Raw genomic sequence first — 27,071 nt, 5'->3', positions numbered from 1 at the left:
AAATATCCTGAAGACAGGATTCTTTTTATAGCAATTAGGCTTACGCTTAATTGACTTCACTTTCTGAAGCCATTTTGCTACAAGACAACAAAGGAAGAGGATAGAATTCAATGGAGTTGAATCATTTTGTAATAGACAAGTGTTATGATGTTATCTGTTGAAGCTTAAACTTATTTACTATATTCTAAGCCTATACTTATTGTAGGAGATTGTTCAGCCACTTGCTTTAGCATTGAGTGATGTTAACGATCTGAACTACTCTACGAGGCCTGGTAAGTGTAAATATAAATAGTGTAGTACATGATGAATGTATATATATACGCAGGAAATGAAATGTTTTCTCCCGACAGCCCAGGATCTTGCAAAAAAAGTTAGAAAGTATCAACTAATAATACAGATAATAAAACTGTTGCTATTGCCTAATACGATATTAATACAACCCTGTAAAACTTGAATGACAAATTGATAAAGCAAAAAAAGGAAAAAAATTATATGTCAATGAGTGTGATGTGTGTGGGTGTGTTTTCAGAAAAAATGACAATTACTTGTGATATTAAGAGCAGCCTGCACTGCACATCGACAAGCGCCATACAAGGGTTGTCCCTGTATTTCAAACCAGACGTTGGCGATGAAAGTAAGAAAAACTGATTAAAAACATTAACAACCTCCCCATCTGCTATTCCTTCTCCATCTCTCCCTCCACCACATCTAATTTCTATTGAATTTTAGGTTTATTTGCTGTTGTGTAATGTTTTATGCAATAAATAGTCATGTTACAGGCATTCTATTATTTGTTTAATTCCATTATTGATGGCATTCTAACTAATCTACCTCATTCCTTTACAAAATGATATTTTATTGCACGATATTTTTGAAGCAAAATATGAACTATGTTTTTATTGTACATATCATTACAAGACTTATCTTCCTTCTTTGTCTTTCCTTATCTACAAGGACGAGTGTTCATGTGTGCCTCATTAAGCGACAATGAATGCAATAACTACAATGGAGTCACATGCCGACTGTTAAGTCCAACACATGTAGAAATAATATTGTCTGAACATCAACATGAAAATGGTACTTATAGATGTGTGATGCGAGGAATGCAATTATCAGAGACACAGCGCTGCAGATGGACACCAGGTAAGGCGACAATATTCATAAATTTCTATGTCCTCTCGTCGGATAAGCAGGCTTGATAATCATTATCAATTAACTAAATATATGAAATTTCTTGTCCTTTGTGTTGTGTTTAGTAAATCATTTCTAATTCTTTTGATGGTTAACCTCTTTTACTAAGGATTTCATTTATAGTTTATAATGTTTTCAGAACACTACGCAAAAAGTGTTTTCAATATGTATTCAATACATCTGAACCACTAAATGGTGGTCTACAAAAAGTCTAATTTGAGATACAAGCTTTATGTATGCAGGTGTAGTTGCCATTTAAATTGGTAGACGGAGCTTCTATAATTAGTAAGTATAAGGACTTCTAAGAGTTTCTATCACTGAGTGATTATTTCAGAGGGTAACGTCGATAGCAATGTGTTCGTGTTCTATATTTTTTCCAGGAGCTGAAAGTCATGATGGCACTTCAACGGTTAATACATACATCAGCAGGATCACAGAATTGAGTTATGGTAAATTAATTTCAATTTGTAACTATAGGCTTTAAAACGCTGAAATTGAAATGAATAGTTCTAGATAATCATCAATTTATAGCAGGAGAAAGGAAAGACACCTACCAAAGACACCAAAGACAATATACCAGTAACCCAAAGAGGAGGAATGAAATACGACGTTTAAACTACTTGTATCTTCACTCCTAACTGTGTGTTAAATGTCTGTATGAGTATGTATGCCTGCCCTTGTGAGCGAAGACAAATTTCTGTCCTGGGTCTCCTCGACAGATAATAAAGTTTGTTTTGATTTGATTTGATTTTTTTATTTGACCTGTACATCACAGTATATTATAATCGATAAGGATTGGCAGGTTTGTATACTCCAGTACAAGTATGTCAGATACCGGAGGTTCTGTGGGACGTGATCAATCAGTGGAGACACTATTGTTCACCTCTTACCGAAGGTTTCCTACAGCAGACCCGCTTACCAGATTCTCCTTTCAAAAACTGTTGCTGTTAAAATAACAACCTTTTAAATATGCTCTAAACACAGTTCTTCATTTATCAAATTAATTGCCTTTCCAAGAGAAAGATAACACGCAGTGTCTTAATCACTGAAATTTTTATTTTATTCTTAAGTTTGGAATTTGTTAATGTGGGTCAGTAGGAAAAACCTCCCTTGTCTGACATATTTAGGAGGGTATTAAACTTCCGTTTCCGTTTCCTGTCTACAGCTTCATGTCGTTTTTACTGGTCTCAGACTGATCACTGCCTGTTGTTCTCATTGTAGGTTATTTAAACATAACATTTAAAAAATAATGTATAATGATTCACCATCCTAACTTGCTGGACAATATAAAGAGTCTCAGCGACTTTGTAAAGGGTTTCTTCCACCTTCTTTTGGGTGCTGATTGGACGACTACATATAAGCAATATTTCAATACTTTTGTTCAGTTCAAGATATGTATTTACATGTTTTAATACAAATGTGTATGTTTGGGTGTATTTGTATGTTGATATGTTTATATATATATATCTGAAGTAAGAGAATTATTTGTACATATATCAGCTACACTCCACTACAAAAAATTTTCAGCTCCACCATATTGTATATTTTGAGCATTCTATACAAGATTACTTAACTTCTTTTATTTGAAGTGTTGGTACACACGTTTGAAAGTGGTAGAAAATAGTTAAAGTGCTTTGATACTTTATGCTAGAAATAGTTATAGAATTCATTAGTTTATTGTGCATTTGAAATACCACCTTTTAAAAAAATGATTTATTAATTTGTGACTTGGGAACACAAAGTGAAGATACTGTTGTTTATACTTGGCTTTTTGTCGATTTACCATGTTTATTTTTATGAAAAAAACATGTTTATCATTTCAAGGCTGACATATACATATGCTTGATAAACCATATATGTAAGTTTTATGCACCTTTCTTACTTTTCTTAGCTTTAAAAGTGATTGTTTGAAAAGAAATTTCCTTTAGATCAGGTAGGTTTAGAGATAAATAAAGTTTTTTAACAATTTAGTTTATTTTACCATTGCATTATACATTGATACCCTGTACCTGCAGTGTTCATTTTAAAAGTAAAACTATATTCATTTTCTTAAAGCCTATTAAAGTCTTAAAGCACACTATTTTAAGCCGGATTCAAGAATTATCTCCGATTAATTAACTGAATGAACATTAATTCGGTAGCTATTTTGTTACTCGTTTACTTTTTAAGTAATTTCTGCAAAATTGGCGACCACTTCCACCCGGCAACATTACTTGTTATTGGTCGTCTACTATGTAGTTTGCACCGACAGTTTTAATTATTGTTTTTCTTTAGAAAATTATTTTAGCTTTTTAATAATTAACCAACAGCAAAATTTGTTATCAAGAGTACAATCTGCATCATTTGCAGGAAAGTTTTTTTTCAAGACTCTCAGTTAACCAGGAAGTGTTCTTGTTTATGAGATCAAGTATTGCACAAACTATGTGATTTTTTTCTACTTCTAGATGAGGCTACTACATTTATTCCTGAACCAGAAAATAAAGGCAAGTTTCTAAAATTGCTTCAGCAGCTACTGAAATAATTTTTAAACTTAAGTATAGATACTTCTTTAGTATGCGCTTTTTTGCCAAATGTAGAATGCAGCTGTCATCAAATCATATAAGGTAAGTCTGTAAGATGTTTGTCTTTAACTGCGCATAATGTAGAAGCATCAGCTCGAGTATCAAGCACCAATAAACTTACCTTAATTTCAAGATGAAAATATGTGGTACACAAAGCTTTTTCTCATAATTGAATTGAATTTTGTTTTATTTGAATTCATCTTTTTTTAATATCATTCCATTGCAAAACCAGTCATTATTTCTGCAAATGAAAAAGTAGTAGTGGTGCACAACAGAAACAAAAAGAAAGATTTTATGTTGATATTTCTTTAAGTATTTTAATTATATTTTTTCAATCTTGTTTTTTTTTTTTAGATTATTCAACGGAACAAATTACTGGTGCTGTGCTTGGAAGTCTTCTATTCATCATTTTCATCATGGTAGTGGGCTATGTGATATGGAGATTCCTCAAGTCAAAGAGAAGTAAATTTTTCACACATTAAAAAGAAAAAAAAGTCCTTACAGAAAAAAGCAAAAGATTTAAAGATATTTTTTGAATGTACCTAAAAATTATCGTAGTCGTAGTAAACGGCAAGATTTCTAAATTTCACATCAGGTGAAAAATGTCCCAGATCTTTTGATAAAACATTTAACTATATTCCGGAGTTACAAAGTAGCAGTATACAAAGAAGTATAAAGTAAGAAATATACAACGAGAGCTCTATTTGTGACATCTTTACTTGGATATGATGACCCAGAGTTGTAGAGGGGGACAGAAGATGTGAGGAGAGAGAGGGAGAGTGAGGGAGAAGCTGATCATTAATTTGAATTTTCTATGCTAGTTCTTTCCACAAAGCCATTTTTTGTTCAATAAAACAATGAGCACTAGGGTCTTACCCTCGGACTCTCTTTATTCTTAGTTTTCCCTTACACTAGTTTATTTTTAGTTTATACTGTGGTACATCGTTACACGATGCATCTCTAAATGCATCTCTGAATTACTAAATGTGTGCAGTCTTAATAGCTCCTCTAGAATACTATTACACTTACTTCTGGGTAGGTTAGCATTATTCACATAATATTTGCAATTAATATAAAAGGTAGCATTTTCTCAAATTCCATCTGCAAATGAAACATACACTTCACTTCTAATAAATCGTTTACTCTGTGTACATAACTACTTTAATAAGAATAATTAAATGGTTAATTAAATACAGATTCTTAAATCTACAAGCTAATTTTTTAGAAAACTTTGAGTGATACCTCTTTTTTGTCGGATTTCCTTTTTTAAAAAAAACTTAATTTGTTTCTGTTTCAGGTTCTGAAGTTCCTGAAACGTGCAGCATGTTAGTATATTTTTCAAAAAAGTGTGTTTGACAGAGATGAAAGATCTTATTTTAAAGTGTACTTTTTTTCTTTTTTCTTCCTTTTTTTACTTCTAAAGATAAACTGCATTTAATTCTTTTTATATTATTTTTTTAGTGGAGGTTCTATTTCACGCAGGGATGCGCAGAACTCAGGACTATGTAAGTGGTCCATCCTCACTCACAATAGTTCAAACTCACAAACTAACGTTGGAGAAGATGCCAAACAGACTCCACTACTTTCGAGTAATATGCCAAACAGGTGGGCAATTGGGTCGACTTTCTACTTTTTCTTTACCTCTAATAAAGAGGATTCAACCATTTAAATTCATCATCAACATTATGATAAAGTTTCTGTTTATTGTCTTTTATCTGTTTTTCATTACTTGTGTTTCTTAAGTTGTTGTTTCCTCTCATTTTCTATAGCAAAAATAACAGTCCGAACAGAATATTAAGTTGGATTGCTATATCGTTTGTAAATATATTTTTTAAAATGTAAAGACTGACAGACGGCTATTAATATAATGTGGCTTTCTCATAAGACTGGCACTCTTATTTTAAATTATTGTTTTCATTTTGAAGGGAGGAAGGAGTTTCAAATACCGAAGATAACAAAAACGAGTCAACATCAGTCAAGATAAATATTCAGGACTTGATGAGAAAATGCAGCTTGAAGATTAAACAGTGACACAGCTACTGATGAAATAAAAATCTCAACTTGCAGTGAAATATGAAAGATTGGAAGGCAGCTGATACACCATTTATATTCAAATCATTTGTGCACAAAAACTGATGAAGAATCGTTCAAAAAAGAAGCAGTCTGTGTGTTGGTGTCTTCCACCCTCTCATTTACATTTGTCAGATTGAAAGTTTGAGAATTGAACCCAGATGCTTCGAATACTGAACATATAAAACTTCTCAATGCTGACATTTGCAGGGAAATACTGTTTCAGCTGACTATATCACTGGTTACGACTGTTATAAAAAGGAATTCAGTCTCCATTGGCTAGTCAGCCAGTTAATGAGTGAGTGATGGAAGCTGGAAGGAAGTGTTAGATACGATGAGGTACGACGTGTAAAGTTTATCTGTTTTTGGACTATTTTCATTCATACGTGAATGTTAAAATGTTTTGCTTGAGGCTACTCCTAATGTATGTACAAAATATGTTTCTGCAATAAATAAAACTTCAAAACTTCGTTACTGATTGATGGGTCGGTTGTAGATATTAACACCTTTAAATGAACTAAAACGAGCACACTCGCCCTAACCTGCCAAAAAACGAATGGTTCCTTGTTTTTATTAAATTATAAAACGAAAGTTGGTTTTTTTCATTCTTGTCAAATCCATTTCTGCAATTTTACTTACAAACAACATACGACAAACACTTTATTTTTATAATTTCATACTTTAATATTTAGCTGAACGCTTACGCTTTTTCAGTTTTCTCTTCAAAATTCTAACATATATGAAAAATATCCATCTTTGTCATTGTGAATCATTTTGCATAATATTATTTAAAAATGTCAACATTCTTGGCAGGCGTCAAATCTTTTCTGAGATCCAGTTCCTTCCCCTTGCTTGCGGTACACATGGATGAAGTCTCATCTTTAATAAAAGGTCTCGGATTGTACGTTTTGTCTGGTAAAAAATGAGAAAAATGAATCAAAAGGCTTGCAATTTGAATTGTTGCTTTTAATCTATTATTACCTTTCATACCTTTGTTACGTCAATCCCGTGTCCGATCAGGTAGGTTATCCTATGATTATTATCCTGAGTGGATTTTGTAGGCCTGAGGTTAATATCTTAAACATCTTCCATTTATGGTATCGTATAGCAGACTACCTTCCCAGATAGCATGGAAACATTATAAAAACGTTTAAAAATGGTTTACGTGGTTTTAATAAGGTTTAGGTTTTATATGAAACATTTTAAAAACATTTTTTTTAAATTTACCAAAAAACATTTTAAAATGAAACCTGTTTAAAACATTTTTAAAGTGTTAGAAAATAAACCATTTAAAACCTAAATGTTAAATAAATGTTTTATAAACATGTAAAAGTTAACGTCTATCACTGCGCGTCATAAGCCCGCGGATGACGAAATTTTTTTAAACACCTCAAAATTTTATTTGCGTACCTATGCGGCGTAGATACTGACAATCCTCGCAAAAAACATTTTAAATACTTTGTTATATATTTTCTTATCACTAGGTTTGATATTCTAAAATCATTCGCAGTTTATAAAACATCTATGCTACGTAACTAAATATTTCCTATTCTCGTTTATGCGTGTACTCCCATGATTCCACGCGGCGCGAAATTTTGTCTGCTGCTTACGACACGCGTGCTTTGCGAAAAACATTGGGTTGTAAAACGCTTATATACCGTGTTCTAGTACACCACAGATTTAATGTATGCTTATTAGGTGTGATTTGTCAAACAAAGTTTTCGTTTTGAATAGTGCGCTCGTACATAATCTAAGACGTTAAGGCAACTGATGTCCAAATCATGTCGTCCTACTGGACGAAGCGGAGTAAATAAAATTGTTGAAGCAGAGTTGGCAGAACCGAAAGAAAAAGACAGATCCGATACAAACAATGGAGTGTGAGTATGCGCTTTACAAATTTTGCATTTATTATTGTTATTAAATCATGCATGTCTTCGTATATGTGTGTGTGTTAACACCGCTACCATTACTATAGTTATGTACTAACTACTTGCATTTGTTGTTCATTGCTGTACCATTATCTATGGCAGAAAGTGCGAAACAGTACCACTTTTATTGTATAATCATTTTTGGTTATGATGTTTATTTGTTTGTGTTTTATTTTCTTAAAATATCCTTCATTGATGATAGTTTTATTTAATAACATTTTATTTCTATGGCATCATAACATTGCATACCAGAGAAGTAAATTGCTGTCAGTACAATCATGTCAGCTGAACAGTAATTGCTGGCTATGTTTTCTTCATTCAGCATAATTCCTTGAGTATACAAGTTGGACATAAGTATATGCAGTCATAATCTCTAGATTAAATATGACAAATAAAATGAAAAGTTTAACCCACTCCCACGACAAAAAGTTAGCCTTTCTGGGAAGGGTTCTTGAATGATGGTTTATTTTTTTTTCAGCACACAAATATGGCAGCAGACTTGCCACCAAGTAAGGTGACAAAACATGTGAAGGAGGGAACTCTGCCAGACAGGTATACCTAGACTCTGCATGTTTGCATTTTGAGTTCAAAGGGGTACTTTTATACTGTTTGTTCATTGTCACATATAGATATATATATTCATAGATTGGATGTTGCATCAGCCTGGTTAATATTGTTTTGGTCAGTCTATAGATACAGTTTCAAAGTATTGTTCCTATTTATTTTTTTTTAAAAAAGCTTTGGGATATTGTCAGTGTCTTTCACATAGACCTTGCTTTGGGTTTATTGTGGTTACAGACTGGAACATACAGCCATATGACAATTAACATCTAAATGCTCTGTGATCTCAGTGAACAGACTGATTTTTCATGTAAAATTTGCACAGTATTGTGTGGTAAAACAGTGCATTTCATTATTCTTGAAGTATTTTATAGCTTGAAAAGAAATTGTCTTTTCAGATGAGTATTTGGTTGTCAGACAAGCAGTTGTTAATAGCTAATATACAGCAAGTCTTGAAACAATAGATGTTTCCTGTTTTAATTATAGAATAACAGAGATCAAGGAATTCATAGGTTTGGAGAGCACCTGACAAAATCAGCACAGATTCCCATTATTGTAATTTTTCAAAAATGCTTGAGTGCTGTTGATGGGGCATTTGTATGAGTCCAGTAATTAGAATTTTTGTGGTCTGGAGCCATGAAATGAGAATTGCCGTTTAACAATAACCACGGCAATCCCAGTTCATCCTTTCAGCAGTTCATTTCAATTTTTCATGAGGGTAATATTGATATTATGATTGGTATAGCATAAGAATTATTTATTATTTTATTCTTCAATTTTTGACATAAGAAATTATGTTAGGCCGAGACAGCTCACAAAAAAGACTACTTTAGATCTGTCAGCACATGCAGCACCACCACTGCCAGACTCACTACAACCGAAAGTGATAAACAACCATTTATGCCCACAGGTGAATGCACTAACCACCAGAATATTGGCATCATCACGAGAGCACCCCATTGATGCTCTGCAAGGAAAACAAGAAGAGACAAACCTCAAACTGCAGCAGTAGAAGGTAGTATCCAGGGAGTGTCTAACGCAGGTAATGTAGACAATTTTATATTATGGCTTTTTTTCTTATTGGTTTACCTATTCCATTTCGTTGTGAATTCCCCTTCTTAATCTGATATTGCAGATAGTGTTGGTTATACAAGAGTTACTGCTTCACAACCACCATTGATAGGCTTTGCTCACCAATAGTCAAAGTATTTAAAAGTGAATTGTCCACTTTCAATCACTGTGCTGTATTCATGCTGTTGCAGCATTAGTCCATTTTCCATATTCGTTTAAGGCAGGGATGCAGTGAGACCATCCAAGTCTCAGGCTAGCAACATCATGTGGTCTGACCCTGCTAATACAATAACTAAATGTTTGACCAAATATCGCAGACTCTTGGCAGAAAAAAGGTTCTACGGGTTTTGTTTTGTAGGCGTGTAAATGTTGAGCATTTTGTGTATGGTTTAAGCTTAACTAGGTGATTTGTGAGCACAAATAATCAATGCCATGTATATTTTCACTACACCCTGTCTTGCCTATGACATGTGGAATATTTTTGACAGATGTGTTTACTGTTTCTAATGCATTTGCAGAGCAGAAGCCTCTCTTGTGTGGGTGGTACGGATGCAAAGGATTGCCTGAAAAGGATCATGCGGCGAATCTTGGCCGACAAGGTTTTATAACTAAAGGCCAAAGAGGAGAAAAGTGTGCATTCAAGGGGCTTTCAAAGGTGCAGACCATGATATGCAGTAAGTGATGATGCATAAATATTAGTAATTATTATTATAAAGTTACAGATAGAGGATTTGTTTTATATACATATTTTGAACCAAAAAGGAGAGGTGCTGATAGAAGTGCTTATTTTTGTATAATATAAATTGACATTTTTCATCACTAGTTCCACAGTGTGGTGTGGGACTTCTTTTAGTCTGATCTGTAAACCTTTTAACCTTCTTTAATTTACAAATCCCAATTTTACCATTTTTATTATCTTCAGAAGCAGTACAGAAGAACAATGGGTGCATGGAGGCTTCGGATAATATCATCGAAGAAAGCAGCAGCAGAAAGAGTCGGGGTAGAAAGCAGAGGAGAGAACGAAACTAAATGCTAGCATATTTCAAGGAAGTGACAACTGTGTTTCTGTGCCCTGTGAATTTACTGGAATATTATGGCAGAATTGTGTAGCTATGTTTCCTCGTTGGGATTTGGCAAAAAGAGACTTCCAAGAAATTGAAAGTAAAAACTGTGAATTGTTATTATCCTCATCTTCAATTAAGGCCAGGCACCTGAGATAAAAACTTTTTTAAGTTATTTAAATATGGCGATAGGCATCAAAATTAACTCTTTGATTATTTATTACTAGAATAGTAATGTATCTCAGAAAATAGAGAAGACCGAAGATTCATAAATAATACCTCTTTCCGACCGTACATAAGAAAGCCTAACGCATTGATGACGATCACTTAGGTCCTTACAAATGCATGAAAGGTCCTTACCTGGCACCATCCCTGATTCCTGGGAACCCTGGAGAAGTGCAGCACCAACACGATATCCCTATTCTTAGTTATCATAGGACAAACTGATCATGTTCAAAATAAATTTCTTAAAGCCTCTTTACAAGAAGTACATGAACCTTGTTCAGCTTTGCTTTACAGAGTTTGTAACACTAAAAAGCCTGGTTAATTGGAATATGTCTATTGTATAAGGATAGAGATTTGAATGTTGTTATCTACAGAGGGATAAACCATATTTTTGTGTATTTTGTGCATCATTCAAATGTACATTTGCATTTCACTCTTTTTTATAGTAAATCTAAAGTTCTATTTAATTTTAGTTTAATTATTCCTTGCGACTTGTCCCAATGGAGCACGGGGCCCCAACACCTCTCCTTTAATCAATTGAAATATTTAAGTCTGTTCATTTAAGAAAATTCCTTTGCTTTCATTTATCACTGTTTAATTAATTCCTATACTTTTTTATATTTTTTTTTTTTTTTTTTTTTTTTTTGAGTATCATTGATTCATCGTTATCACAAATGGTCACCATTTGTTGTACAAGTAAGATAAATTGTTATTGTATGATGTAAATGTTTCCTGGGTTTATACTCAATGACATTAAATATGTTTTCATGAAAAGTAAATGAAAATCTGTGTATGTCATTCTTACCAGGTTTGAAGTGGAACTTCAGAGAGTATGTGTGGTTTAAAATTAAACGTTTTTAAAACCTATCTTTAATGGGCATATTAAACGTTTAAAATAACATTTTCTGCAAACATTATTGAAACATTTTGCTTAAAACATTTACAAAAATACGTTTATAAAACTTTTAAAACTCGTTTCCAGAAGCTCTTAATTAAACGTTTTTAAAACGTAATTTTAATGGGCATAATTTACGTTTTATGAACATTTTGTGCAAACATTATTAAAACATAATGCGTAAACTTTTTATAAACATTTATAAAATGTTTCAATGCTATCTGGGTTTGATCTCTAAATCCCTATACGACAACGCCCCATAACTCGGGGAACTCCAGGGACAAATCAAGAGTAACTGGCTGATCAAACTGTTACTAAGTTTATATTAATACTAGTCTTAGATGTTTACAATCGTCAATTAATGATTTTATACACACGAGCGTTACATCATAACTTGAGGTTTGATTATTAGTTATTATAATTACTTATTCTTAGAACTGCAAATTTTTAGACGTTTACTTATTTTCCTCAATGATCATGCTTTACCACATGTGTGTGTGTTTGTATGATATACAATAATTAAAATTAATCATCGTGAAGCGAGCATCATATATAATATATTGAGATTTGTTTATCATCAGTGTAAAACAACACAAAACAGACTTAAACCATGTGCTTTATTTTCATAGACACTCTCTTAAACAGGATTTGGTTAAACTATGTGAAAATTGTTCGGTTTATTTAAATTTATTAGTAGGTCTGCCTGGAGAGTCACAATAACAAGAGAGACTTTGTAAAAGTTTAGGATATACGCCCATAAAGAAACTAGTCATTGCAAAGAGTGCTGACTAAACCCAAAGAAGGAAATCAAGCTGAAACTAATTTCTTACAATTATCATAAGGTAAACTTTTTCATAGAAAATTATAATGACTTATTGATATAACACTGTGCAAAGTAATAATGAAAAATCTGGCTAAAGAAGGGTGTTCTTAAAAAAAACTATTGGGTGTTTTGTTGATTGGTGTTTGGAGAAATATTCCGGGCCACCGATCAAGTTAACATCCGAGCGACATAAAGTTTTAATCATTTACCACATTCATTGAAGAATCACTTTTGCTGATGACGACTGATGAGACTTTGTAATGGGTGTCTGAACATCTGACCACCCTGTCGACAAGATAGCATAACCTTATTCGTAAAAGCGTTATAAAGTCATCAATCTGATGAAACAAATTATATCATAAATGTGGTAATAGATAATTTAAATAGATAAACTATTTATGAACACAATAAACGGAACAAGTAAGGTTCTTGAATTTGATACTCTGCTGTTGTTGAGATTTGATTGGTCACCGCACACTTCATGATCCAGCTGGGACAAACCTATTATTTGTGCTGTCAATTAATATCGGATGTTATCGACAAATCTCATTCCCCCTTTCCTTTGTATAGGTGAAGGAATGAGAGAAAGAGAAGTCTAGTGAGGCAGATTGGGACAGAGAACAAAAGTTAATAAAGACAAAGAGAGATAATAAGTTTGAATAAGCACATACATATCATGCCTTCATGTTATCATTCTCTTTTACTTTCCTCCTTCAATGATCATGAATACTAATTGTTACCTTCACATCGGATGTTGGTAACACACAGAAGTCCTTCTGAGTCTTTGATTCATTTTCGTCTTGTTTTTGATTAAATTATTGTCGCTGGCGGATCATCACATAGTAATATCTCCGTAGCCTCTCAGTCCATCGCTTACTTTGTAACACTCACTTCCGTTAGAACTTTTTATTGGCCGAAGAAAATAAGAAATTCCGGAACACACGATTCGGTCAAGTTACAGAGGCAGCCAGATGGGACTAAATTCTCTATTGAATACTCAGTCAAAACAACCACACAGCTTTGTCATTTCACATTTATTTTATTTAAATCATGTTACAGACATTTTTAAAATTAACGCAGGATAACTGAGTGGTGAATGCTGTATGCATCAGATTTATTCCTGAATGAGTCTGCATCATTAATTTTAAAGTATTTTCAGGATTTTCTATATAATGTCTTACAACCAAAGAAATTGGTCTTTTTTCTTCTGTCAGTATCATAGGTAAGAAAATGGGAATATATTTTAAAATATATCTTTTTGTAAGACATTTACCATTTTATTTTTATATTTCTTTAAGCTACTTACTTGAAACATCAGCGATGAATAGACTTGTGTTAGCAGAGCCTACTTCATTGCGAAGAGTTAGGATCCAGCTACCCTGGGTTATGTTGGTCAGGTGCAGGTGCAAGTGTAAATTAGGAGTGTTTCCACTTAAGGTGCAGTTCACTTTCCTTGTTTCGTCCTCTTTCAGAAACTGAGATGTCAAAAGACATTCGTCAACGATGGCAGTGTGAGTCTTGACGAGGAAGGTTATGTTCTCAAGAGAAGAGGGACGGATGATTTTTGTAGACTTCTCGAGAAACTGAGGAGGACCTGTGATGAGGAAATGCTATAAAATAAACAGCAACCTAGCAATCCGCTTTACTTGTCTTAGCTATTAATTTACTCAACAACGTACTCTTCACCTCCTTTGCGGGCTCTGATACCGCTCGTAGTCCACTTCCGCTCGACGGGCGTACAGGACCGCCGTGTTTTTAAAATTTTTTTGGCGTTTACAGCGCTTTTTTTGGTAAAGAAATCGCTTAGTTACGATAGCTTGTGCATTTCTGAACACAGTTATTTCCTTGTAAGGGAGGTACTCTGTCTTGACTTAACTATCGTCAATTTTCCAGAGTAACCTTTTCTTTTCCCTTGAAAAAAAAAATGGCGAGACGATGTACGATAAATATGCGGCTAGTTCCTCGGATTTTCAAAAATCTGGCATCATTTGTGAATTTCTATGGACAAGGACAATGTGTGTGCATTTCTTTTTGGTTTTCAAAGATCAAAATGTGTTCCTATAAGTCATCTTCTTGTTGGACTTCGTGTACGGTGACAACTTGTGTAACCACGTGTAGAAAAAAATTTCTACTTCATCTACCCGATTCTGTATGGATTACAATAATAAAAGTGAGCTCTCAAGCAAGTTTCAGGTAGGATTGTTCAAATTTTACACATTTTGATCTTTCATTATCAATTTGAATTATTCTTCTAGCTCTTTTAGTTATTTTTTTTTAAATTTTTGAAAATCCTTAAAATTCGTGCGTACCGGTGTGTAAAACTGCCTCTAGCTCTTCCGTCCGCAGTGAGTTTCTTGATTAAAAATTGGCTATAACTACATAAAATTATTTTCTCAAAAGCTTCTCGTAAATCAACTCAAATCTTACATTTACGAAAACATAAACTGAAAAACACTTAATATTTTTTTGTAATTGTAAACTTTTAGATGACGAGAAGACTTATAGCTAAAATAAAGTCAAGTGACAATTCACAAAAACTGGAAAGCTTCTTTTTGATTTTCAATTTAAGACTGATTTCTGTTGATTGAGTTTTCTGATATACACCTGTTCTTTTGTCTTTCGCATGAAAACATCGTGTGTTCTAGAAAATGTATTTAGAGAATGGTTCTTCTTACATCTGACAAGAAAGGACACAAATCTTTTGTATTCCGAGTCGTCGCTTTTGCACAGGACCATTGGCCATTCATCTTCACACCTGACAACAACAGAAATGCTGACTTGTCCACTATCTTTAGAACTGCTCAAATGCTTCTCGTGTTTGTTTAGCAGACGTACAGGCACTGGAGGGTTTCCTTTGTCAAAAAGGCAGGTAACGATGACCTCCTGATCTTTTTGTATCAGATAATCACCGTTAACTTCATGGTCGTCCACAGTAAGACTTGTGATCCTCGGGGGGTCTGTCAAACACAAACACACACACAGACAGACATATAAATACGTGCATGCATGCAGATGCTTACATGCAGAACTTCATCTACCGAAGCGAGTACCCCTTATGACATAGACATTACAAAAGAATAGCCAATGAAATAAAATGAAAACCCATTAATAGGAGCTATATAAAGAGGGAATATAACTGGTAGTAAATATTTATTTATGCTCGTGATCTTATTTTAAACTTTAGTTTGGTTTTGAAAAGTAATTGTGACTACAGGCTTTAGAATATATTCTAAATTAAAGTAGAAGTGAGGTGCAAGATAGGTTAACATTTTAAAAATTAATTCGCTACACAGACTGGTACTTACATAGTACTTCAACACATATGAGACGTAATACATCGGCTTTGTTATTCTCGTCAGTTATGGACAGCTTAAAGAAGGTCAGAGGTCGCCGCACGAGCTGTGAGATCTGGATTTCATATGTTGTGACAGAGGTGCTGATATCGTCAATCTGCCTCGCAAAACAAATTGTTTCATTCCCCGAGATCAATGTCCTAAAAACGATTGGATTTTTCGACTGTTTTCTCCAGAAAAACGTGCAGTGGAGTGTAGTTTCCTGACCTTCGCACACCTCGAACAGCAGGTCAAATTTGTCGGAATAGACTGATCCCTCCGTTATATTATAACGGTAACTGATATTTGCAAAGCTGTATTCCCATTCTGTTCTTACTTCAGTGAAAGTCTCATTCACACCTGAAAGATTGAAAACCAAACATTACATCTCAAGCATATTTCTTACTGTTATATTAAAGAAAGTATTTTTTAAAGAAAAAAAATTGTTCGATTTGTGTAAAGGCGAAGCGTTTCTTAAAGTAGCTGAGCTTTACTGTGTTCATTTCTGGTAATGATACTGAAAAATTATTACGTTTTTGCTTAAAATATCACACTTTTTATCTATTTTAGTAGATGTAAAAGTTCCTGATCTTAATGTAACATAAACAACATATAATATGAAAACAAATAATATGAAATTAAGCAAAAACATGCATTTAGAACACGCAAGCGGTCTGATATCCAAAACTGTGTTTGTCAAACAGAAGCTAATATAGTATTGTTATCGCATTTGTTACATACAAATCCTATTTACCACTGATAGTTTTCTCTCTTCAAGTTAATTACTTATCTTGCAGCTAAATACAAAGTCTTAAATAAACTAATTTTGTCGATGTCAAAAAATAAATAAATAAACTGCAGATAACACTTACAGTTAGTGGCGAGCACTGTTTTCTGTAGCAAAAGGAAAAGTAACAACAAACAGAAAATTTTGTTCAACTCTCTCATAACTGAGATACTGTGTTCTGTTAGCATCGTCATCTTCACTGCGACTGAGCTTTCCCTTGTTGTAAGGGACTTAACATCAGCAACTTCAAGCTTTCCATGAAGCTCTTTAAAGTGGTTTTCGTTTTCCGTGAAACTTTTATCCTCATCTTAGGCACTATTTTAATTACTGTGCCTGTACTATTTTGATAAATAAATTAGAATATTTCTTTAAACCTTAAGTCGATCATAGCTGTAAGAAGATCCTTAAAGATCGAGAACTATTAAAGCTAAATTATTTGTTGGCTGATTGTTAATTTGATTGTAGTCTCCTCTTGCATCGATGCTCCATTGAAGATGAAAAAAGGTCAGAACTCAAGAGGACAGAAGTAAATTATTATAAATGATGAAACTTGTACACAGGTATCACATTGAGAGAACCGTGTCTGTGAGAGAATTTTGACGAGGTCTGAAGTCTGTATCATCTAGTGACAAGCAGACATTGTACTATTACTGTACAAGGCAGTAGATATGTTAATACTTATTAATGCCGCGGAAGGTAGAAGGAAGTACGGAGTCAGTCGCGGAAATCGTGAGTCAGAGAAGATAGAGTTGGCTCAGGCCTGTTTGAGTCGAACCACAGATCGCTGCAGATTAGATAAACTATAAGTATTGACTGAAATACTAATAATTTATAAATAATGTTTACATGACAGGAAAAAAAGCCTCCGTGTCTTGATATTATATTTTCAGTTATGTCCCTTTATGACGACGATGATCAACAAAACTTTTTTTTGAGAAGTTTAGCCTACGATGAATTCTGATATGAATAATCCAAGTTCCGACAGTCCATATTTAGACATTCTACCGACAGCTTTACATGAAACAGCTAGTAAAACATCACTTCCCACAGCCGGAAGACAAAAAATATTTTAATCAACAACTCAACACACAAATCTCAAGCTTTTTTATATTTAATTAATCAAACAATAATGTTTTTCACCTTCACCCTTAATTATAGAGGTATGCTATAGCTGAATATGTGTAGATAAAAACTTATGTAACTTGCAATCGGGGCGACCAGTAAAATATTAAAACGACGAAATTAAATGTGTAAATTAAAATAAATTCTTTATATAAATTATACAAGCAAATCATTGTCATTAAATATTCTTCCTGAATTTGGTAAGTGCCAGACAAACGATGTGAATCTGAATTATTTCTGACCTGCAAAAACAAGATATATCTGCCTGTCCGGTATACTTTATAAAGTTGTTGAAAGAATCCTAGATATGTTGTCTTAGTCTTGATAATTATTTAATTAGCTTTTACACAGCTTTTACGCACTTATGAATCGTTGACAGAAGGATATGGATGTTGCTGATTTAAAAAGTCTCTCCCCTAATGGCCATCTGTCACTGTCGGTGATGAGTACCTTGGGAGATGTTGGGGGAATGAAGGATGGGAGGATCAAGGCTAAGGTAGTTATGGGAGGAGGGTCTCTGTACTTTCAACTGCTGTTTGTTGTAGTTTGACAGTTTCCCTAGTTTCGGTAAATAAAACTCCCACTCGAAGTCTACTGAAAATATAATGCTGTATAGGTCTTAATAGCTATTCAAAACTCTGCAAAACTAATCAAAAGGAAATTCCCAAATTTGTCAATTCTGTTTTAGGTAAAGGTTGGCTTAGGGGGCTTAGGCCTTTAGGGCTTAAGCTTTATTGCGTTAATTCGCGAAAAGTATATCTTAGTAACCTTCTCTAAACATGGTAAACAAATAGGTGAGTATTTCTAGTATTATTTTACTGTAATGTATTATACCATATTTAAAACAATCCTACATATTTAATCGACATGTTTCAAACGTGGTAAAATAAACATTTCAACCGGTTTGATGAATGCTCATTATTAATGATTAAGTAAATAGCTAACCTATTAGACACGGATGTTACCTTCATCCCTTTATTTGCGGCTTAGAATGTAACCATTATACGATTATTTTAATTATCTAGTTAAACTGTAAAGAAATTGGGTTTAACACTGTTTGTATATTATCGACAACAAGGACAGACTCCTAGTTGCTGTTTTTGGGAAATGCTGTTATATTAGTCATCTATTCTATTAGGCTCAAGCCTTTATGACAATGTTCGCTCTAAATAAATTTTACTAGAACCTTGGAACAATGATCCATAGCCATTGTAAAAGAGGTAGGGAAACTGCAATAATTTATTTCGTGATTTTGTTGGTTTTGTAAAAATTCACATTGCACTAATTTAACCCAGATAATGAAGTAAAGAAATATGTTCACTATCCGTCGTACATAAATATTCCCCAACTGATGGTAAAAATCTGGACAGTTTACAATAGAGAACACATTTTTTTAGGAGTTCAAATTAAGCCTGGATTTAAACTGTCGCAATAAACTTCTACTTTTAATTGTCACTCACGGTTTACCTGAAGCAATCGTGTGATATTTTTTTAAATTTCAGAATGTAATGAACAAAAAGAATATTTAAAATAAGGTAATATTAGTATAAAGAAATAGTTCCTTGTTATATTAAGGTTTCTTCTTAAAAGATTATACAACAATAAGTTCGGTGTGCGTATGTGTTTTGCAGGACACAAAAATGAGTTGTACTACAGAAGTTGAAGAGAAATCTCAACTGTTCTGCACTTTCCCTCAAAGTGTCGACAGGATAGAGGACATAGTAGTCTACTTCAATCCCTCATCTGGAAATGAAAGTAATTAAGTACAAAAAAATAGTCTTTCCTCTTTATTTCAAAAAGGCTTCTTTGTTATTGCATTATTTACTTCTTTACTTTTCTTTCATTTTATCTTGTCTGTACCAAAATATGTTTGAATGTTTTACTGTTGTTTATTTTTCCACTCTGCTCAGGGATGGTGGTCCGATGTATGATGCTAGAGGAACTTGAGTGCAACAACGAAAGAGGCTTCAGCTGCAGAGTGCCAGATCCTCATTTAGCTGAAATCACATTACCTGACAGCTTCAAAACAGAATCCGGCAGCTTCAGATGTCAGACTTCCGGTCTGGCTAAGTCTGAGATAAAGCGATGCATGTGGCTTTCGGAAGGTTGGCTTTACTTTTTTTAAATAAGCTAATTTATATAAATATCGTGTAAACTATTAAATCTTAGTTTACTATATATATATATTATTTAGGTATCAGCGAGTTTACACTTATTTGACTGTCATCGGCGGTGCAAATAAAATTGCAATTTTTTAGTCATAGTTTTGTTAATTTGTGCCCTCTAGGGATGTCCGACACAAGGTCTACAAATAGCTTTTAATAAAAGGTAGACTTCCCTGGAAAGAATCATTCTTCGTCCGAGATTATTATAGGAGGCAGACGACTTAATAAGTGGTTCACCATGTTTCAGGGATAATTACAACAATGTTAAGGCCACTTTATAAGTTACTCGTAGCAAGTACACTTTTATTGGTGATTAGCTAAATAGGCATTCTGTATCTGCAATAAACTAAGTTTTATGAATATCTCATAGCCTGTTAAATCTTCACTTAATATATAAAAATCACAAAATTAAGGTGTGAGCGATCTTTACGTTTACGTGACTGTCAGAGATGGTGTGTGTGTGGTTTTTCTTTTCCAGAAAAGGATTCTGCTGGCGGAGCAATCGAAGCCAACACCACTTTGACCCATGAGAGACTGCGTAAGCATTTTAAAAACTCAAAAAAAATTTTGATTTATTAAATTACAAAAGGTAAGTGGTGCTTATGAACTTCGAACAGTATAGCACAAGCAGGCTACGAAAACACGTATTCTCAACTGATCTTTAGCTGCAGGTAGTCATTTACTGTCTTGTCCCTCTTTTTTCCTACTTTTCCTACACAAGCCATTTCTCAGTTATTTCAGCTCGTTTAAGTTCACAAAAATTTAAGTCAGTTTTTACTCGAAGAAACTTTTTGTCCAACAAAAGACTTAACAGTCATAAAGTAAAAAAAACATCCTCTTTTGTCGATAACATATCTAGGTATTAGTAACACTAAGTCTTCACGACGAAAAGTGATGGAGATTAGAGAAGAGAAAAAAATAAAGGGTTTTGATAAAAAAAAAAGATAAAATAATGTTTGTAGAAAACCTACCTTTAAGAGCAGAAGTAGCTTCAGAAATAGTGCAGGTAATTGTGCAATATGAAACTAGATCGATCACTTGAAACAGCTCTTCATTGTAAACCTGATGGCCAACAGAAACGTGGTCAACCAAACCAAAACAGTAAAGGTCAGTATACAGAAAAGCTAAGGGAAAAAACCCTGATGTGGAACAACATACCTAACTTTCTGCTCACAAACAAAAGTGGAGGTCTCTAGTTGATGCCTGAGGTATGAAGGAGACTAAGTCTTTATCTGGAAAGCTCAAATGTCGGACAACCCAGGTTCTGTCAGATGTAACCGACGAGCGGAGACGCTCCTCGACACCTCTCACCGAAGGTTTCCTGCTTCGTGTCCATTTTGACAAAATTTCATCCAACATAGGCATTTAGCTGACAAATGTATAATGTATTGGCAGTTTACATCATCATTACATGTAACTGAATAAATGTGCAGATTTGCAATGGAACAGTGGGAAACAACCCCGGTTGTCTGACATTTGACTCAAAAGGTCCAATTCTATTCTGTTTCTTAAACCCCTTTGTTAATTTACTGTGCTTTATCTAATTATAATTTTTGTATTTGCTTTTATTTGTTGTTCATAAATGAACTGAATATCCAGCAGACGGCATGTCTACTGCAGCAGTCGCTGTACCTGTTGCAATCATTGCAGCCCTCGTTATTCTTGCTGTCATCGGCATTGTTCTGTACAAGAGAGTTTATAAGAAGGGTAAATACACTTCATTTATGAAAGCAATTCAATCAAAAATATGTTTTTATCATGTGGCTATTATTTGTCTCTTTATTTGCTAAAAGAACTTCCACTCTGCAAATTACTAAAATTAGTAGTAGTATTAATTTTATTAGAACACCTTAATTTAGAAACTATTTTAGACAGTTTCAATATAGGTATGTTGATTTTTTTTTGTTGCAGGTCCGTCACTGAGCAAAAACCCTAAATTGTACGTTAACCCACACTTTCTATTTTATCTTGTTAAGAATTTTTCTGTCAGTATATTGATTTCACGCATTAATGTGTATTCGAAAAGTACTTTTTCTGGAAAAGAAACAGTTACTTTGGTTTTATCTAGAATAAAAGACTAAAATTGAGCATGTCACCCAATGATTTTACTCTAGTCAGTATTTTATCTTTTATCGTTTTTTCTGCTTTCCAGTAATTTTTGGTTGGTAAAAATTTTATTGACAACGAAATATTATTGCTGTCATTTACAGGAACACAAAGGTACCAAGTACACCATCCACCAATGAACGATGCACACAAAAGAATGTAAAAGATGAGAACACTGACTCTCTCTTACAAAATGATTCTCCATCAGAAGAGGGGAGGTCACACAGTCCTTTACTCCTAAACAGCACAGAAAATGATAGAAGTAGCACTGGGCATCATCCTGTGTGAAAAAATAATTGTGTATTCCTGGAAGAAAATTTTCTGAGAGTTACATCAGTCAGGAACACGAAGATCTGCAAGCTAGATTGGCTGTGGGTCTGGCAACTTAGTTTATGTGCTTACATGAATCTTAACTACAAAATAATTGTCGACTCTGGTCACTGAAAGATTCAAACCAAACCCACAAAAGCAAAGAGACTGAAACAACAAAACATTGAAGATGTGGATGGAGTTTCAAAAATTTTTTGATGGTCCTGTATTTTCCTACACATTTTGAACACCTTTAAAATTTGTTTTAGCTCCAGGGGTGACAATGGCGACATTGAGGGAAGTAAGTCTGAGCAAATTATAGAAGGCTAATAGTAATTTTAAACGCGGCTACCTCCCTTGTAACATTAATCCCCTTTACAACGTTTTATTCAAGAGAAATGTAATGTGTAAACTGTTTAGGGATTTATAGTATCTCTAAGTTCAATATTCTGTTATTTTTAACGAGTGACTGAGTAAGAGGAAGCTAGAACTCAAAAGAAAAAATAATAAAATACGTGTAAAGTTTTTTTCTACATTTAAAAGTCTTTCGCTCGCGTTTGTAATCATTAGGTGTTGACTTTCGATTCATGATTCATCTGCAAGTTATTAGCTATTATGTATTAGCTGAATAGGAATAAAAAAAGCATTTATAGCTGAAACATACTTTTGCTTTGTTGTTGTTTTTATTTTCTATGTTCGACCTTTATGCACACTTGATCAAATGGATGAATGTGATGGAGAAGCACAAAGCATGTTATATTTTGATAAACACTTTACTACATCAGGATGCCTTACATCGACTTACAAATGAGAATCGCCTTCAGAGCTTTACAAGCCGAAGAATCAAACAAGTGTGGAACTAACCAGACAGACAGACAACCTAACAGACAAAGTTTGCGGTAGAGACACTCGCCATCTTACAAGCAGCTTGCGGGACTTTAGTACTGTGACCTTCGGTCGCGCATTCATCTGCTCACCCTACACTGACAGTGAGTGAGAGTAAGAAAAGAAATGAAAGAAATAAAGCCGATGACTTTCAGGGTAAATGCAGGCTTTTGTAATTTTAAATAATTAATGCTAATGATGGAAACATCTCTCAAACTCGCTGAAACTGATAAATTGGCATGTTACATTGTTACATTGTTACATTGCCAGTTGTGTACTAACATTGCGGCCAGTAAAATTACTAAATTTTGGGTACTGGATGATACACTCTGTGATTGGTTTCTTTTATGTTTTGTTTTTCTATTTCTTTTTTCAATAAACCAGACAAAATGAACAGACTTCCATTAATTAAAATCTTTATGGAGAGACATTTGTGTATTCAACAGTTATTGCTTTTATATAACAGCCACACACAGCTGATGTATGTGCAATATTTTGATTAACCTACATATAACTGATAATCGTTAGCTTGCCAAGCGCTGGGGGAAGAAATGACAGATGGTCTCACTGCTCTGTGCAAAATATTCTAGGAACACAGAGAATAGACAGAGCTGGCCAGAGTTGGTGGTTTTATCTGTAAAAACACATTTTTCTTCACCTAAATGGTTTTGTGTAAAGTCCTGCTGATAAGATGTATTCGTACATTTATAAGATGTACTCGTATATTTCCCGTTAAAATATGGAACCACACTAGTTGTGTGTTGATTCACCATTTTAGATATACATAACACATCTTTAGCTTGGCTCCAAACACGACCTACAGGAGATGTATGACTATAGGAGAGGAGGCAGACGGCCGTTCATCTGTGTTTATCCACGACAGGCCTCAGCCTTTATCAGGGCGATAAGAAGAGTTTGTGGACCACAATGAGCTTTTTCGCTGCTACATGTCCTACATCCTGTTCAGAAACACGAGATAACGGCTTGATTATCTAAACAAATCCCAGATGGAGAACAGGTTTCTATCGCTGGTTTGTTTGACCTGTGTGGACATGAAAAATTAAATGACTGAGTTGAGACAAGCAAGTTCTGCTTACGCCATTTTTGTCTTGGTCATGATTCAGTCTCCGATCAGTGTGAACATCTTACTTTGAGTCTTCTGGACAGGTAATCTTTTATTTTTAATTGATTCATCTTTCCACTTAGTATCGACATCGCGAGTAGTCAGCTGTCAAAATATTTGCATGTTAGGGTCTTTGGTGCTGAAAGCGACTGAGTAAACTCTTGTGAACAACTCGCTATGTACATGCGTGAAACCAGTTAGAGGAGATGCTAGTTATACAAAACTGAACAGCCTCGCCATACTGGATGTCTTGGTTGTAAAATATCTTCCTCAGCTCTGCCACGGACTTTGACCACCATGCTATCTTAGACATTAGTCACTGCCTGTACGTCACCTATGTCACAAAGATGTCAAGGCGTTCACTGACCGATTTCATTGTGGAAAGCCTTTCCTTTGATTAAATAAATATAAACTAACCACGAAACCAGTATAAACAGTATGATACGATACACTTGATCCCTGCCAGGCATCACGAGTGTCGCCGCCACAGTCACGTGACCTCTATTTCTGTTATTTTCTCTTTTCGCTCTTCTGATCGCGTCCTATACCTCTCTATCAGCAGATCTTTGTTCCAAGGCATCATCGGTGAATACATGTTTCAAGCTTTTGGTTATCCGGGGTAATACCCACGATAATATATCCAAGACACTATGCCACTGACACTATGCCACTGACACTATATTACCCTATGACACACATGACAGTTTGCTGGTTTCCAAGAAAAAGTGCAGACTACCACGTTACATGTATACCTCCGTGGTGCAGGCCCTGCCTCCGACAAACTTGGTCCTTTACAGGGGAGACCACTGTCAACAATGTCTGCTCATCCGTCGTCTGGTCAGGTGAGCCACTCCTTCCTGCACTCTACAGTACTTAACTAGTTTTATCATCCTACTTTTGTAGTATGCTGGTCTTTTAAGCTAGGATAATGATGGTACAGATATTGAATGTCATCCTGTACATGGTCATCTCAGTGATGTACCCAGTGCTCACTTCTCCTCTCACTGTAATAACTGTCACAGGGACAGGAACCTAAGGGAGGAGATGGTAGACAGAGTTCTAGAGGCGGTGGTCGGGTCAAAGTTTACCTACACGCTGTGACTGATGAACAGGTGGCACTACTTACAGATACAGGTAGGTTGTATTTTTAAATATGCTTTACTTTTTAAAACTGACAATAGACGGAAGCAGAATTAAAAGTAGACAGGAGAAAAGTAAAGAGATAGCATTCACATGTAAACATCAGAAACAGTAAAGTCATGAAAATGGCGGACAACCGACAGAGAAATGAGAATCATAATGATTATGATAAATATAATGACCAGCATTATGATTACGAGTACAGTATTGATGATCTGTGTTCGATGTGAGGCTTAAAAAAATAGCATTTGCGCAATCAACCGTTTCACCTCCTCGTAATAATAAATAATCAGTTTTAAAAAAATGTCTGTTATAATTTAGACAATTGTGTATGCGCATTGACAATCAATCATAAAAAAGTATTTCTTTTTAAAGTAAACACATGTCCTCTGGAAGAGTAAGAAAACACAGGCGCTGACATTACAGTTTACCCCAACCCCTCACCTTGTACCAGGTATGAAGATCTTATCATCCGCGGGTCTTCCTTCTCAGATCGAGCTGCAGTCAGGCTCATCACCAGAAGACTGGTTTAAAGGTTTGTTTGTTGACAATCAAATAAATATTAGAACAAGTGTGCAACACATTATAACGTAGGAGATAAAAAAATACCTTACTGAATGACAGAAATACAAATGGCCATCTCCCGTACTAAATTGCAGTAGCTAATACAAGTAAAGTCTGAACAGAAACCCTCAAGTGACTTAATAAACAGTTATTATTTAATTGACCACACTGGTCTTCAGGACCATTACCAGACCAGGCCCAGACATTCTGGCTAAGTGGGTGGAGGCCGGTTCCTATCTCGACTCTCGCGCCTACTTCCTGCCTCCTGTCTAGTCAACCGCGTGCCCATGACTAGACAGACAGCTGCTGGTCAGGAGGTTCTCGTCCTACAGTCAGCACCTGGACAGGCTGGTCAGTCTAACCAACTACCGACGAGTTTATTTTTTGCTGCTCATCCGTCCATTTCTCAGCCTTCTCGTCCTCAGGACAGTGATGTCGGAGACGATGCTGCCATGCAGCGGATTTTTGTCTGTCTTCAGAAAATGTTTGAAGAGAACAGAGATGTGATGGTTGGACTGACTCAGCTCCAGTTCCGACAGTACCTGGGAACCTTGTTACGCTGCCGCCGCTACCCACCTACTCGACCTCCAACCTTCCTCCTTCTCTACCACAAAGATGGAAACAGGGAGACTTTGATGTGCTTCTCATTCACAGACAGTACGGACTGGTAGTCTGTGAGGTGAAGGCAGTTGGTGACAATATCAAAGATTTAAACAAGTCACAGCAGGATATAGACAACAACATTAGACAGAAACTGAGTAACGCCGTGTCACAGCTGGACAAGGCGGAGGCCATGTTGTCTCACCTGGTGTCCGACATCGCTCCCGGTCTTCCCGTCACTAAGGTCATCGCCTTCCCGAACATCAGGGGTCAACAACTTCAACAGGTCATCTCTGGTGACAGCCTCCTCATTCAGGTTTTAGTACCTTTCAGTTACCTTACATGTCTTCTATAATATACCATTCAAAGTATCTAAATGTGTAAAAAAAACCTTTTGGTCAATTGAAGACAAACCGATAATGTGGACAGTGCATGTGAATGAGAATGTAATGTGGTGATAGTGTATCTCTATGTATAAAAAATAGAAAATAATTGTTTGGGGGAAGGGGTGTATATAAATACCAGTGCCAGAAGCGGCGTCCTCACGTGTGT

The 27,071-nt window shown here is 34.9% G+C and overlaps 3 protein-coding genes and 1 long non-coding RNA gene across 8 annotated transcripts; 3 read left to right on the top strand and 1 right to left on the bottom strand.

Annotated features, from left to right (window-relative positions):
• Positions 1–74: 74 nt before the first annotated feature.
• On the top strand, positions 75–6,273 carry LOC112568564. 2 transcript variants are annotated; one of them, XM_025245895.1, is made up of 9 exons: positions 75–272; positions 530–634; positions 955–1,143; positions 1,572–1,640; positions 3,636–3,674; positions 4,107–4,214; positions 5,050–5,077; positions 5,235–5,357; positions 5,678–6,273. In XM_025245895.1, exons 2-9 carry the CDS (start codon positions 535–537, stop codon positions 5,781–5,783), a joined length of 762 nt encoding a protein of 253 aa, XP_025101680.1. In that variant the 5' UTR covers positions 75–272; positions 530–534; the 3' UTR covers positions 5,784–6,273. The 2 variants fall into 2 exon arrangements, with proteins under 2 accessions (XP_025101680.1, XP_025101679.1); XM_025245894.1 differs by having other exon boundaries at positions 5,214–5,357.
• A 279-nt stretch (positions 6,274–6,552) lies between these two features.
• Positions 6,553–18,127, bottom strand: LOC112569432. 2 transcript variants are annotated; one of them, XR_003100429.1, is made up of 6 exons: positions 17,990–18,127; positions 16,591–17,289; positions 15,692–16,078; positions 15,062–15,343; positions 12,596–13,980; positions 6,553–6,734 (listed from the first exon to the last, which is right to left on the bottom strand). XR_003100429.1 is itself a non-coding variant. In XM_025247198.1 (5 exons), exons 2-5 carry the CDS (start codon positions 16,697–16,699, stop codon positions 13,685–13,687), a joined length of 1,074 nt encoding a protein of 357 aa, XP_025102983.1. In that variant the 5' UTR covers positions 16,700–17,289; positions 17,990–18,127; the 3' UTR covers positions 12,207–13,684. The 2 variants fall into 2 exon arrangements, 1 of the variants encoding a protein (XP_025102983.1); XM_025247198.1 differs by lacking the exon at positions 6,553–6,734 and having other exon boundaries at positions 12,207–13,980.
• On the top strand, positions 7,248–10,549 carry LOC112569433. Its single transcript, XR_003100430.1, has 5 exons — positions 7,248–7,699; positions 8,229–8,302; positions 9,222–9,353; positions 9,901–10,056; positions 10,305–10,549. It is a non-coding gene; the product is annotated as an uncharacterized LOC112569433 (long non-coding RNA).
• A 201-nt stretch (positions 18,128–18,328) lies between the features above and the next one.
• On the top strand, positions 18,329–22,870 carry LOC112569223. Of its 3 annotated transcripts, none has more exons than XM_025246954.1 (7): positions 18,329–18,421; positions 19,259–19,382; positions 19,538–19,732; positions 20,271–20,330; positions 21,395–21,499; positions 21,704–21,731; positions 22,003–22,870. In XM_025246954.1, exons 2-7 carry the CDS (start codon positions 19,268–19,270, stop codon positions 22,184–22,186), a joined length of 687 nt encoding a protein of 228 aa, XP_025102739.1. In that variant the 5' UTR covers positions 18,329–18,421; positions 19,259–19,267; the 3' UTR covers positions 22,187–22,870. The 3 variants fall into 3 exon arrangements, with proteins under 3 accessions (XP_025102739.1, XP_025102737.1, XP_025102738.1); XM_025246952.1 differs by having other exon boundaries at positions 21,392–21,499; XM_025246953.1 differs by lacking the exon at positions 18,329–18,421 and adding an exon at positions 18,784–18,847 and having other exon boundaries at positions 21,392–21,499.
• The last annotated feature ends 4,201 nt before the right edge of the window (positions 22,871–27,071 follow it).

This window comes from Pomacea canaliculata, linkage group LG7 (genome assembly GCF_003073045.1).
Source record: "Pomacea canaliculata isolate SZHN2017 linkage group LG7, ASM307304v1, whole genome shotgun sequence".
NCBI classification, from domain to species: Eukaryota; Metazoa; Mollusca; class Gastropoda; order Architaenioglossa; family Ampullariidae; genus Pomacea; species Pomacea canaliculata.
This window is presented reverse-complemented; position numbering and strand designations above follow the sequence as displayed.

Bases quoted from the DNA above. Each gene is read 5' to 3' on its own strand.
- LOC112568564 (XM_025245894.1), top strand. From the start codon at position 535: ATGACAATTACTTGTGATATTAAGAGCAGCCTGCACTGCACATCGACA. The intron at 635-954 runs GTAAGAAAAACT...CTTATCTACAAG, and splicing joins ACCAGACGTTGGCGATGAAA to GACGAGTGTTCATGTGTGCC. The intron at 3,675-4,106 runs GCAAGTTTCTAA...TTTTTTTTTTAG, and splicing joins TCCTGAACCAGAAAATAAAG to ATTATTCAACGGAACAAATT.
- LOC112569223 (XM_025246952.1), top strand. From the start codon at position 19,268: ATGAGTTGTACTACAGAAGTTGAAGAGAAATCTCAACTGTTCTGCACT. The intron at 19,733-20,270 runs GTTGGCTTTACT...TTTCTTTTCCAG, and splicing joins ATGCATGTGGCTTTCGGAAG to AAAAGGATTCTGCTGGCGGA. The intron at 21,500-21,703 runs GTAAATACACTT...TTTTTGTTGCAG, and splicing joins CAAGAGAGTTTATAAGAAGG to GTCCGTCACTGAGCAAAAAC.
- LOC112569432 (XM_025247198.1), bottom strand. From the start codon at position 16,699: ATGACGATGCTAACAGAACACAGTATCTCAGTTATGAGAGAGTTGAAC. The intron at 16,079-16,590 runs GTAAGTGTTATC...TCAATCTTTCAG, and splicing joins AACAGTGCTCGCCACTAACT to GTGTGAATGAGACTTTCACT. The intron at 15,344-15,691 runs GTAAGTACCAGT...TGTGTTTGACAG, and splicing joins CATATGTGTTGAAGTACTAT to ACCCCCCGAGGATCACAAGT.